Raw genomic sequence first — 12,298 nt, 5'->3', positions numbered from 1 at the left:
ACGATTTATTTATTTATTTTTGGAATAAGTCAGCCTTCAACATCACGTGGAATCAAGGTGACTAGTTAGGAGGTTGTTGTAATAGACCAGCCGCAAGGAAATGGTAGCCTGGACAAAGGTGATAGTAGTGAACGTAATAAGCCGTGTTTGGTTTTGAAATATATTGGGAAGTTTAGTCCAGTAGAATTTGCTAGTGGACTAGATGTCGAGTTAAGAGAGGAGTCAAGGATGACTTCAAAATTTTTGCCTGAAGAGCTGGAAAAATGGAATTTTTATTTGTTGAAGTGAGAAGATTATTGGAAGACTATATTTAGGATAAGAAGGAAAAAGAGGTCAATTTTTGAGTAAATTTAAGGCGCATAAGTGGAAATAGTAGGCATGTAATTGGATATGAGTCTGGAATTGAAGCAAAGCCTGGTTAGATACATAAATTTGGGGGTCATGTAAAACCCCTGTGGTTGAGAAGATCAACAAGAAAGTGACTTTAGAGAAGAAAAGAAGTCTGAAGATAAAATGCCAGGGACTCTAAAAGTTAGTCCTTGAGACGATAAGGAGGATGCAGCAAAAGAGAGAGAGGGACGCCCAGAGTACAGGGGAGGAATCAGGAGTGACGTGCGAAAGCCGAGAGCAGGATGACTTTCACGGAGGAGGGAGTGACCGGTCATGTCAAATGCTACTCGTGGGTGAGCCTGAGAATTGACATTGGTTTGACACCGTAAGGCTCACCAGTGGCCTTCATAAAACCACTGCCAGTGGGTGATGATGGTTGGAAGATGGCTCAAGAGGGAACGGAGACAGAACAGATGAGCACAGCAAATGCAGACAGCTCTTTTGAAGAACTGGCTTCCCAAAGGAGAAACAAGAAATACGGTGATAACTGGAGGAGGCGTGAGGTTAAGGAAGGGAAGCACATCTTCTGTTTAAAATAAGAACTGCTGGGTGTTTGTTTTTTTTTTTTCCAAATGGAGTGTTGCAGTGTTATAGTAGAGAGGAAAAGTTAGTGACGCAGAAGAGAGGGGGACTATTGGGAACAAGAATGACTATTTAAATTAATAGAACAAGTACCACTAAAGTGTGATACAAAAACAAGAGAGTAATAAGTATTAAGTTCAGTTATCTGTATCTTGTAATCTTGATGACTTAACATTGCTACATTTTTTATCAGAAATTCAGTCATTCAGAATTTTTTTGCATTTGAGTGCCTTCCATGTAGTAGGCATTATTTTAGTCATAGGAGTTGAGCTCCTAGCTTCAGTTTTTCCCTAAATTAGCTTACAGTCTAGAAGAGGAAATAAATACATCTCTATAGCAGATGCAGGAGGTGTGATATAAATTGCCTTTGAATGTGGAGGAGGTGGTTGCTGCTTTAAAACTGGGGATGGTGACATGCATCATAATATGGTGTGATCTTAATAGTTCCACGTCTGACTCTGAATTATTAGTGTGTGCTTACAATGGCACCCCACTCCAGTGCTCTTGCCTGGAAAATCCCATGGACGGAGGAGCCTGGTAGGCTACAGTCCATGGGGTCGCTAAGAGTCAGACACGACTGAGCAACTTCACTTTCTCTTTTCACCTTCATGCATTGGAGAAGGAAATGGCAACCCACTCCAGTGTTCTTGCCTGGAGAATCCCAGGGACAGGAGAGCCTGGTGGGCTGCCATCTATGAGGTCGCACAGAGTCTGACACAACTGAAGCAACTTAGCAGCAGCAACTACCTAAATACACACTCATATGTTCCAAACATATTTGAAGTGACTCTGCAAGAAGAAGAGAGATCTTGGATACTTCAGAAACTTGACACCTTAAAACTGGAAATTAATGTACTTTCTAGCAAAGAGACTTTTGAGGGTTCAGCAATGTGCCCATGAAGTCAGCTGGGACTTCAAGCACAGGGGGTGGGGGTCGGGATGCCACAGAAAATTCGGCAAGTTTTAAAGTTAAAAATATATATATAAACACTTAACTTTTCAACATTAACACTGAAACATTGAGTAATCGATAGACTGCACAAAATGGCCCACAGAAGAATTAGTGCACATAGGCATTTTTATTTTTCAACTTCTTTAAAATAATTTTTAAAGAATTAATTCTTTCTAAAAGTCTTTAAAATAATTTTTAAGACAATTTGGCCATAGTCCACAACTGGTTACATGAAACAAAATAACAGCAAATTATAACTGGGTTACTAAAGTGTTTGCTTAGAATGACTGTATTTTGAATTTTAGGTTCTTATTTCGATAGTCTTATTGTATTCTATTATTTTCCTCCGTTTTTCACTTTTCTTTTCTTTTTTTTTTTTTTTTGGAATAGGGAGCTTCCCTACTGTTGATGCTGAAAACTTACCTTAGTGAAGATATATTTCAACATGCCATTATCCTTTACCTGCATAATCATAGCTATACATCCACTCACAGTGATGACCTGTGGGATAGTTTTAATGAGGTAAGTGACCTGGATATTTATTTAGCTCTTAAAGTAAGAAGAGAGGGATTCTTGTATTTTTTTGTCAGGTATGTAAATAAGCTATGGTACCAAGGACAGTTTTTAAGAGAAAGAGGAATGGAACTTAGTGTACAAATGTTTATGGATAAAAGCACAGAATTAAAAGTCATGAAACGGAAGTACTAAGCTTAATTGCCCCCCCCCAAAAAAAAAATGGCATGAGGCCTTATATAAGCACCTTTAGTCTATAGCTAAATCTCTATTCCTACCTTGTAGGAAAGTTCTCTTTTCTAATGTTTTTGCCATTTTTCTACCTTCCATTCATGAATTTTTTGCTCTGTACTTTGCCTTGCGACTCCTCCTGTCTTTGGTGGCCATACACCGCTAAAGTGTTACAGATGACATGTCACAGTCTGGCGACCATAGCTGAGCTCTGCCCTCGGATCATTTTGCTGCTTGGATTTGGTTGTGCCTACAGATTCTAACAAGTAGTGTCATTGGTTAGAAGTTACTCTTTGTAACAGTGCCTGAACTCAGCTTGCTCACACGCACACATGCTGACTGCGTAGACTTTATAAGCCTTTGAATTTGTTACCCTCATCTAGATCAATGGTTTTTCATGTTTTGGAAGATCACAGACATATCTGAACATTTGATGTAAGTTATAGACATATTCCCCCCAAAATCCACAAAGATGCAAGATGTCGCACACAGTTTCAAAGTTTTCTGGATTCTGGGTGAAGAACCCTTGCTCTGAAGCTTTTCTGTATGCTCTCTCTGCTTCCTTGCTTTATCAGAGATTTGGTACTTCCTAGTTGTTAACCCTTTTCCCAGAAGATGTGTCTTCCCTATTCTCAGTTCTCTTTGAGAAGAAGGATCAGTCCTTATCACCTAAGAGTTGCTTCTAAATGATCATTTTTCTTCTTATCATGTAGTAGCATTTCAACTGAAAGCCACATTATTTACTCTGTACTCAATGTATTATCTCCTGCCAGTTAGAATATATTTCTGCCTTCCTCGCTGACTTCAGCTTTTGCATCATGGTGCTTTCCTGTCCTGACCTAGCCCCTAATATTATCCTCACATGTTTCAGCATCAGCATCAAATTATGCACTGGCTTCTTCATTTCAGTTCTGTTTCAAAGACCCAGAAGTGCCTTGCTTTGGGTCAGTTTTGTTTGCTTCCCAACCCCTTATCCAGAAAGAAATAGATTAGAGCCATTGAACATGTAAGGTTAGTATCATAGTGCATTTAGAAAGATTTGCTCCATCCTTTTTGGCTTTAAATACGTAGGTGTATGTCAACTGAGGTAAGGCCAGTCATAGTGGCGTGATATGACCAAATGATTGTACCATTTTAAGTACTTGATGATTTGAGTTGCTTGCAATTCAAATCCATATGTAATCTAGAAAAATAATTTGAATCATAAATTTAACTCACCTGCTTCAAAAATTGCTTCTTAATCATTGATACCAGATGTCTTAGGGACAGTAAGCTTTAGAGGGCCTGTGAGCCTCTGACACTGGACTCTAGATTTTATAGATCAATTCATGTATTTTGGGGGGAAAGGACTATGTGTCTAGGAAAAATGTTCACCACTGTTTTCTGGAGAGACCTAAAGTCTGGGCAGCCAACCTGTTTATGTTTCATTCCTCTGCAGCGGCTGCCGCTCCCATTCTAAGGCCCTCCCACAGGATGAGCTCTTAAAAAGATGAGCTTTACCATTTGCAATGGGCTTCCCTGGTGGCTCAGATGGTAAAGAATCTGCCTGCAATGTAGGAGACCTGGGTTCGATCCCTGGGTTGGGAAGATTCCCCTGGAGAAGGGAACAGCTACCCACTCCAGCATTCTGGCCTGGAGAATTCCATCGACTGTACAGTGCATGAGGTTGCAAAGGGTCGGACATGACTGAGCAACTGTCACTGTCATACCGTTTTGTAAAAGCAGAGGGTCTGGGGAATAAAGAGAACTCTGGATCTAGCGGACTAACAGGAATAAAAGTAGTGGTTCTGATTTCTCGCCTATGTATCCTTAGGAAAACCTTCTAAACAGTAGTATTGGGACCTAAAAGAGTGCTTATCCCTTCTCAGGGATTTTAATGTGCCTGGAATTGGTTTATAGCATCTGTGTTGCCTTTTTCAACAGATGCTGCCTCTCACTCTCTTTAGTTTTCACTTATTTCTAGTCCAGGTTACTTTCTTTTTAGCAATTTCTCATTTACTTAGAGTAGAAATGTAAATGCAACTTAGCATTGGTGCATTGTGGTAGAGAAAGAGGGAAAGATACTTTGAACTTTTCAGACTCTTTATCTCTGAGAAAAATAATCTATTCTTCTTTCTCTAGTCCACAAACAAAACACTAGATGTAAAGAAAATGATGAGAACCTGGAGTCTGCAGAAAGGATTTCCTTTAGTGACTGTTCAGAGAAAAGGAAAGCAAATTCTGGTACAACAGGAAAGATTCTCTTTAAATGTGAAGCCTGAAATTCAGCCTTCAGATGCAAGGTGAGAACCCACTGTCTCTCCTGTTATCTCTTTAATCCCAAAAAAGGGCAGTGCCAAAGAATGGCAAACTGCTGTATAGCTGCGTTCACTTCACATGCTAGTAAGGTGGTGCTCACAATCCTTCAAGCGAGGCTTCAGCAGTGCACGAACCGAGAACTTCCAGATGTACACACTGCGTTTCGAAAACGCTGAAGAACCAGAGACCAAATTTCAATATTCGTTGGATCATAGAGAAGAAAAGGAAATTCCAGAAGAACAACTACTTCTGCTTCACTGACTACATGAAAGCCTTTGACTGTGTGAATCACAACCAACTGTGAAAGTTCTTAAGAGAATAGAATACCAGACCACCTTTCCTGTCTTCTGAGAAACCTGTATGCAGGTCAAGAAGCAACAGTTAGAACCTTACATGGAAAAACTGACTGGTTCAAAATTGGGAAAGGAGTACAACAATGCTGTATATTGTCACCTTGTTTATTTAACTTATATGCAGAATACGTTGCCTGAAATGCCAGGCTAAATGAATCCTAATATCATTAGGATATTAGGAAGTATCAACAACTTTATATATGCAGATGACACCATTCTAATGGCAGAAATTGGAGAGGAACTAAAGGGCCTCTTGATAAAGGTGAAAGAGGAAAGTGAAAAAGCTGGCTTAAAATTCAACATTTAAAAAATTAAGATCATGGCATCTGCTCCCATCACTTCATGGCAAATAGATGGGGAAAACATGGAAGCAGTGACAGATTTTATTTTCTTGGGCTCCAAAATCACTGTGGATGGGGACTACAGCCATGAAATTTAAAAAAAAAAGCACTTGCTCCTTAAGCTATGACAATGCTGCTGTTGCTGCTGCTGCTAAGTCGCTTCAGTCGTGTCCGACTTTGTGCGACCCCAAGCATATTAAAAAGCAAACACATTTACTTTGCTGACCAAGGTCCATATACTCAAAGCTTTGGTTTTCCAGTAGTCATGTACAGATGTGAGAGTTGAACCATAAAGAAGGCTGAGCACCAAAAAAAATCGATGCTTTTGAACTGTGGTGTTAGAAAAGACTCTTAAGAGTCCCTTGGACAGCAAAGAGATCCAACCAGTCCATCCTAAAGGAAATCAGTCCTGAATATTCATTGGAAGGACTAATACTGAAGCCAAAGCTCCAATACTTTGGCCATCTAATGCAAAGAGCCAACTCATTGTAAAAGACCCTGATGCTGGGAAAGACTGAAAGCAAAAGGAGTAGGGGGCAACAGAAGATGAGATGGTTAGATAGCATCACTAACTCAATGGACACGAGCAGATTCCAGGAAACAGTGAAGGACAGGGAAGCCTGCTGTGCTGCCGTCCATGGGGTCACAGAGTCAGACACAACCTAGTGACTCAATAGCAGCAACAAATCTCTTTTGCACCCTCAGGTTAGAGTGTTTTTAAATGCTTTGTAATCATAAGTTCTTAGAAAACCTAACAAGGTTATACCTTTCTCGAAATAACTTGAAAAATCTCACCTTCCTGCCAAAAAAGAAACCACTCAACAAAGTATGTGTAACTGACTGAACTATTGGAAAGAATTAATAATCTTCCAGTGTTTCCTTTTTATTACAGCTCTCTGTGGCATATTCCGCTATCCTACGTCACTGATGGAAAAAATTACTCCAAGCATCGATCGGTATCTTTACTGGACAAGAAATCAGGTTTGACTCTTTTAACACTTTTCTGATGAATTAGGAACAGCATATTTTCTAAAAATCTTAACCAGGCAGCAGAAAGGAGATGACACTTTCCAATGTGCACAGCTCTATGAGCTAGTTCTATGAGACACCTACAGAAAGCGTGAGTAAAGGGAAATTGATTCTGTACGCAATATCATACATAAAGCTGGTCTTTCTTAAGCATGCAAAATAAGGTATGAAAAACTGCCTTGAAGATGCTAGCAGTTGCCCTAGAAAATAGCAAATGCTATGTTTTTGTGTTCAAGATAACCATTTTATGTTACAAAGTAATAAGTAGAAGATGAGTTTCCAAAGGATACTCTGCTGTCCACTCTCGATGGGTTGGGCTGGGCCCGCTACTTTTTTATAAGCACCCTAGATGATTCTTAGGCATGACAAAGGTTGATTCATGATGCAGAATTATAGTAAATAGTTACTACAAGATATCCTGTAGACATAGTATGCATTTTTTGATAATGAGAAAATAGCACTAGAAAGTATGATTGTGGAGGGTGATAAAATGTACAGATTGTATATGCAGACTCACAAGGGGTCTATAAGAAGAAACTGAAATGTAGTTTCTGACCATCTGTTAAATACCACCAAGTGCCACGCCATGTAGTGTCTTAATTTACATCCTGAAAACATGAGGCTCTTGCATTTTGCAGGACTCATTAGTGATACTTGAGATTCATGGAAAGGGAAAATTTCTTGTTTGAATTTGGATCTGGTGTTCAGCCCTCTATCATTGGGAGGGAAGTATAGGTTAGTGATGATATGACTTTGGAGCCAGATTGCTTGGCCCAATCATACAATTTTAGGTGAGTCTCCGAGTCTCTTTCCCTAAGCTATAGAATGGAGAGAGTAATTGTAGTAAAGTTATAGTGTTATGATTTAGTTCATATAGTTCATGTTAGGATTTAGTTCATTTATATGAAGCACCTAGAATAATGCCTGGCACATGTTATGTGCTATAGAAGTGTTGGTTATCATTATGAATGTTACTAATGAAAAAAATAATTTTAAAGCATAACATATCCACATTACCTAAAATCCAGAAGATGGAAAACAAATTTTATTACTCTCTTGTAACTACTCTGATGTCTTTCTACTAATTTTTTAAAAATAGTTTTTTACTTGGGTTGATGCTGTGTACATGTGATTTTTGTATTAATATGTTAACTTTCACTAATTGACTTAATCTTTAATTACTGTTGGATACTTGATTTACCACTTGTATCTATTTAAAAAATGCCTCAATAAAATCTGAGTTTTAAAATGCTTTCCCATTATATGAACTTTTTCATAAGAACGCTTCTCAAAAATGATGACTGTGTTACCTTCTGTGGTTTAATGCATAATCCAAGTTGCCCTTATTTTGTGTGGTAATAACTTATAAGGCCAATTGAACTATATGAGCATACCAGTTGCATTGCATTCTAACTGGAGTGTTACAGTGATTATTTAAAACATTAAGTGCAATGGATGATATCATCATATCTTTGATTAACACAGCATAGCTGGAGGTGCAAGAAATTGCTGCCTTCTCTGATTAAAAACAAAACCTCATACTTTCAGTGGGCCTTGCAAGGAGTCTCTGACCTAAGAGAGAACAAATAATCCCATCTTGTATTTTTGAAAGGGACCAGTACAGAAATTTTGCAAACCACTCCATAGTATATAAGTTTTTGGTGGTATCAGAAAGAACCAGACAATAAGAAATCTGCTTTTATTAGCCTTTTACTCTTTTGACTCAGTTCATAAGTCAACTTTTTAAACTGTTTCTGAGAGTCACACCCCAAAGTCATGCCCATATTTTCCTGCTGTGACCTTTTCTTCTAAGCACTCTCTCCTTCCACTGCACAAAAATTGTTTCAGCAGCTCAAGCACGCTGTGCTGCCTCTTGTCTCTGGGCCTTTGCACATGCTGTTTTCTGTCCTGGAAGAACACTCTTGCCTCTTGACTCCCTGGTTTAATTCCTGTTCACTTTTCAGATCTCAGCTTATCCACTGCTTGTTCTAAGGGGCACTCCCTCATCCCAAGACAGTTTAGATGCCTCCCTTATATGTTTTAATGATATTTTCTGCTTTTAATATACTCTGGTTGTTTAGTTGCTAAGTCATGTCTGACTCTTCCTCGACCCCAGGGACTATAGGCCGCCAGGCTCTTCTGTCCGTGGGGTTTCCAAGGCAAGAATACTGGAATGGGTTGCCATTTCCTTCTTCAGGGGATCTTCCTGACTCAGGGATGGAACTCTAGTCTCCTGCGTTGGCAGGCAGATTCTTTATGACTGAGCCGCTTACTTATATCTTTCCCCACAGGAGATGTATCCCCCCATTGAAAGTGGAGATCTTAGTTCCACAAGTCACTTTTGCAGTCCTGGCACCCCGTAGGCACATAAAAACGTATTGAATAAATACATTTTAGTTTATAATGGAGTGACTCCATTTCAGATGTCACTGTAAAAAGCTCTAGGAGCAGAGCATTCAAAGCTTGGTGAAATGGCAACTTCTGTTTCTCTTCATTTGAAAATATTCTTAGTAAAGGAGAATTTGTGACATGCACTATAATGTGGCCGGTTTAATCTAGAGGGGGAACTGAGGCAATATATGACAAAGCAGGGTCTGCCACTTCCTCTGCTCAGCCGTGCTATTTACCTTAACTGCTGCTGCGTTTTAATTCCTGGCAGTTCAGGTTTTGAAAGTCCACACCGCAAATGTCTGTCCTTCGAAATGGTGTTTGACCCTGAGAACAGCTGAGTCTTCTTGGTTCCTGATGCTCCTGTGAAGAGCCAATTTCGGTTTCACTGAATTTTAGTCTTCTCTTTTCTCAAAAGAAATGTAGCACAGACGGTGAATAACAGAGGCTTATTTTATGCCGTTAGGACATTGGTACAGTGTGTTAACTTGGTGGTTTGTTAAATCTGTAGTCTATTTCCATGAGTTCTAATGCCAGGGTTTCTGGGTTAGTCCCTTAGTTCAGTAAGACGTAGAAGTTATATGTGGTCAATATTTTGGTCACTTTTCTCCCACGTCCACGGATTTTGAACGGTTAATAGTTTTTGTGCATAAGAAGGGCTGAAACGGGACTGTTTTTCTAAACTACCTGTTGAGGAAATTACACCAAAGGGTCTCCTTGTTGCTTCTCTTCCTTGCTCTCCCCCACCCTGACCTCTCTCTCTTCCATTTTATTTTCAAACCTAACCTGTTTCACTAGAGGATATTTTTATATTAAATCTCTATAAAATTTTATATTAACTCTTGGCTCATTCATGTTTCTAGAAGAACATCTCTGCGCCATAAACGTTTTTCTGAAACTAAAGGACATGGCACCGAACTGAAAGGCAGTTGAAAAAAGGGAGGAAGGGCATGTAGATAGGATTGGGTATTTATCATGTGCCTTTTCCCCCGATGAAACAAAGGGGAAGAGAAAGGGGTGTGGGAGAAAAAGGAATGCTTTTGAACAGGAGGGGATGTAGTTCAACTGTGTGTATCATGCTAGCTCTCTGGAGCAAGCCATACAGGGAATTTTGCAGCTTTGTAGTAAAAACATATTTTTTTGTTTCTGTGCTTTAATGTTTCTTTATAAAACAGTAGTTGATTTTCATAACTCATTGACAAGTGTTTTTTTTTTTAATCACTATTAGATTACTTAATCTGGGCTTCTGCCATTTAATATCAGTTACTCTTTTTTTTTTTTTTTTACTACTCAATGGACTGTGAAAATTGAACTGTTAATCTGCTAATGATTATAATAAATTAAAAACATATGAGAGTAGCTTCATCCACATTTGAGCTACAAGATGTAGGTACCTCCCTTGTGTGCAAAGCTGGTTTTTTTTTGATACCTGTGGTTTTAAGGTCCTCTATTGGGAATCATTCAGAAGACCTGAAAGAGACCAATATGTTGATTCTTTAATGATAACTCTCCTCTCTATGCTGTTGGCTGCACCGCTTCATATTCTGTCATCAAAATGACAGTAATAATTTCAAGTACACTGTCAGCTGTGTTCCTGCTCTCTGCCATCTGGACTTGGCTAGGTTTACAAGATAGCGAGTTGCTTATCATCCAAGAGACTCTGTATTTCAATATTTTCCTATTTCCATCCAATGGGAAAATTGCCATGCTTATCATTCCTTGCCTCCTGTTTTGGGAAAGGGAGATTTGAAGCTGTTCAGTTCTTTTTCCCAAGGTCCTTTCTTGATAAAAGCCTGGTAGGAAATTGTTTGGTGACCTAGAGAGTGTTGATATTTTTGCATTAGCTACTGATAAAGTTAATTTCATTAGTCATAGGTTTGTTAAAAATATATCCACTTGAAGCAGCTACTCTTACCAATGCAAATATTCCTTAGAACTGTGTTCTGCTTTAGAAAAGGAATAAACACAATTAATGTGACTAATCTATTCCATCTGTTGCTATATCAGCAATAAAACAAATTAGTATAAAATGTTTTTAATGAAAAAGACTGATTATCTGATATGTCATGTTAAGACGTGATCAGAACATAAATCTTTACATCTTAAAAATCTTTGACAGTCTCAGAATTAGAGTGACTTAGGTATTAAAGAAAATCTGATAAATTTAAATAATTCATGCTTTTCAAGTTGATCAGTCCTAGATTTCAGGTACTAAAAGGTTTAAATGTGTTTCCAAAGCGTTTTATGTGTAAAACCCCTCATATATAATTATGATAGTAAAAATTTTAAAACAGCCTAAGTATTTCCAAATAGAAGATGGGTTAAACTGGGGTATGTCCCAAAATAAAATATCCTTAAGATTTTGAATCCTGCATATGAAGGCAGAGGGAAAATGGCAGGAAATGGAATCTGATATGTGAAAAAGAAGCATAATATAATGTATAAAATAACGTACATAGATCCAGTATATTAAATATTAATTCAGTTGAAATGTGTATAGGAAAAATCTTGGTAGGAGATATACCTATGATGCTTTTATTGTTTGAGTTTAGATGATTTTTCTTATCTCTACTCCCCTTTTCTCTTTTGAGTTAAAAACTGTATTCCCCACTTGAAAGTGGGGAAGAAACTTACATCATCAAGCTGCAAACCTTATTTAGATTTGTTTGAAACCACTTACCGTAACATAATCGTTTTGTTCATTCATTCATTAATGCACCAAGTATCTCTTGAGTACCTCCTAGGAACATTGTTCTAGGTACTGAGAGATGAGCAGTAAGCAAAGTAATGCTCATGGGGTTTATAGTCTAATAAATATTAAAACCTTAAGATGCTTAGAAGCGTACCCTTAACTGTTGTTTTAAAATCAAATCTTCTAAAAACATAATAAAAATTTAAAAATTAAAAAAAAAATTCACATCTTCGTTAAAGGATTAACGCCAACTTTAAAGGATGTTTCCTGGTTAGTAATTTTAAAGGTTGCAGTCAACTTTTGTAGTAATATTTTTAAGGTTGCATTTTTTAGCTCTTATTAATCGTGCATTAATTGAAGTCATTCCATATAAATTTCTACTGTCGGCATTAAAATATAATGGTAGGGGTTCACAAAGTATATTAGCAGCTTTATATTATTTTAACTCAATTATTTCTTATTTGTGCCTAATGAGACATCCGTCCTTCCCTAATGTTTATTTTGCTATCTTTGAATTATGTGACTTTTT

At 38.0% G+C, this 12,298-nt stretch overlaps 1 protein-coding gene across 2 annotated transcripts in view; it reads left to right on the top strand.

Moving 5' to 3' along the window:
• LNPEP (leucyl and cystinyl aminopeptidase) overlaps positions 1 to 12,298 on the top strand; it is a 106,277-nt gene that overhangs the window by 71,233 nt on the left and 22,746 nt on the right. For both annotated transcript variants that reach the window (XM_018050013.1, XM_018050012.1), the window contains exons 9-11: positions 2,315 to 2,446; positions 4,790 to 4,950; positions 6,553 to 6,641. In XM_018050013.1, the coding sequence (XP_017905502.1) occupies positions 2,315 to 2,446; positions 4,790 to 4,950; positions 6,553 to 6,641 (382 nt within the window). The remainder of the gene's footprint in view (positions 1 to 2,314; positions 2,447 to 4,789; positions 4,951 to 6,552; positions 6,642 to 12,298) is intronic.

The sequence above is a fragment of the Capra hircus genome, chromosome 7, assembly GCF_001704415.2.
Source record: "Capra hircus breed San Clemente chromosome 7, ASM170441v1, whole genome shotgun sequence".
Lineage (NCBI taxonomy): Eukaryota > Metazoa > Chordata > Mammalia > Artiodactyla > Bovidae > Capra > Capra hircus.
Note: the sequence above shows the minus strand (reverse complement) of the source record. Positions and strands in the feature narration are given on the sequence as shown.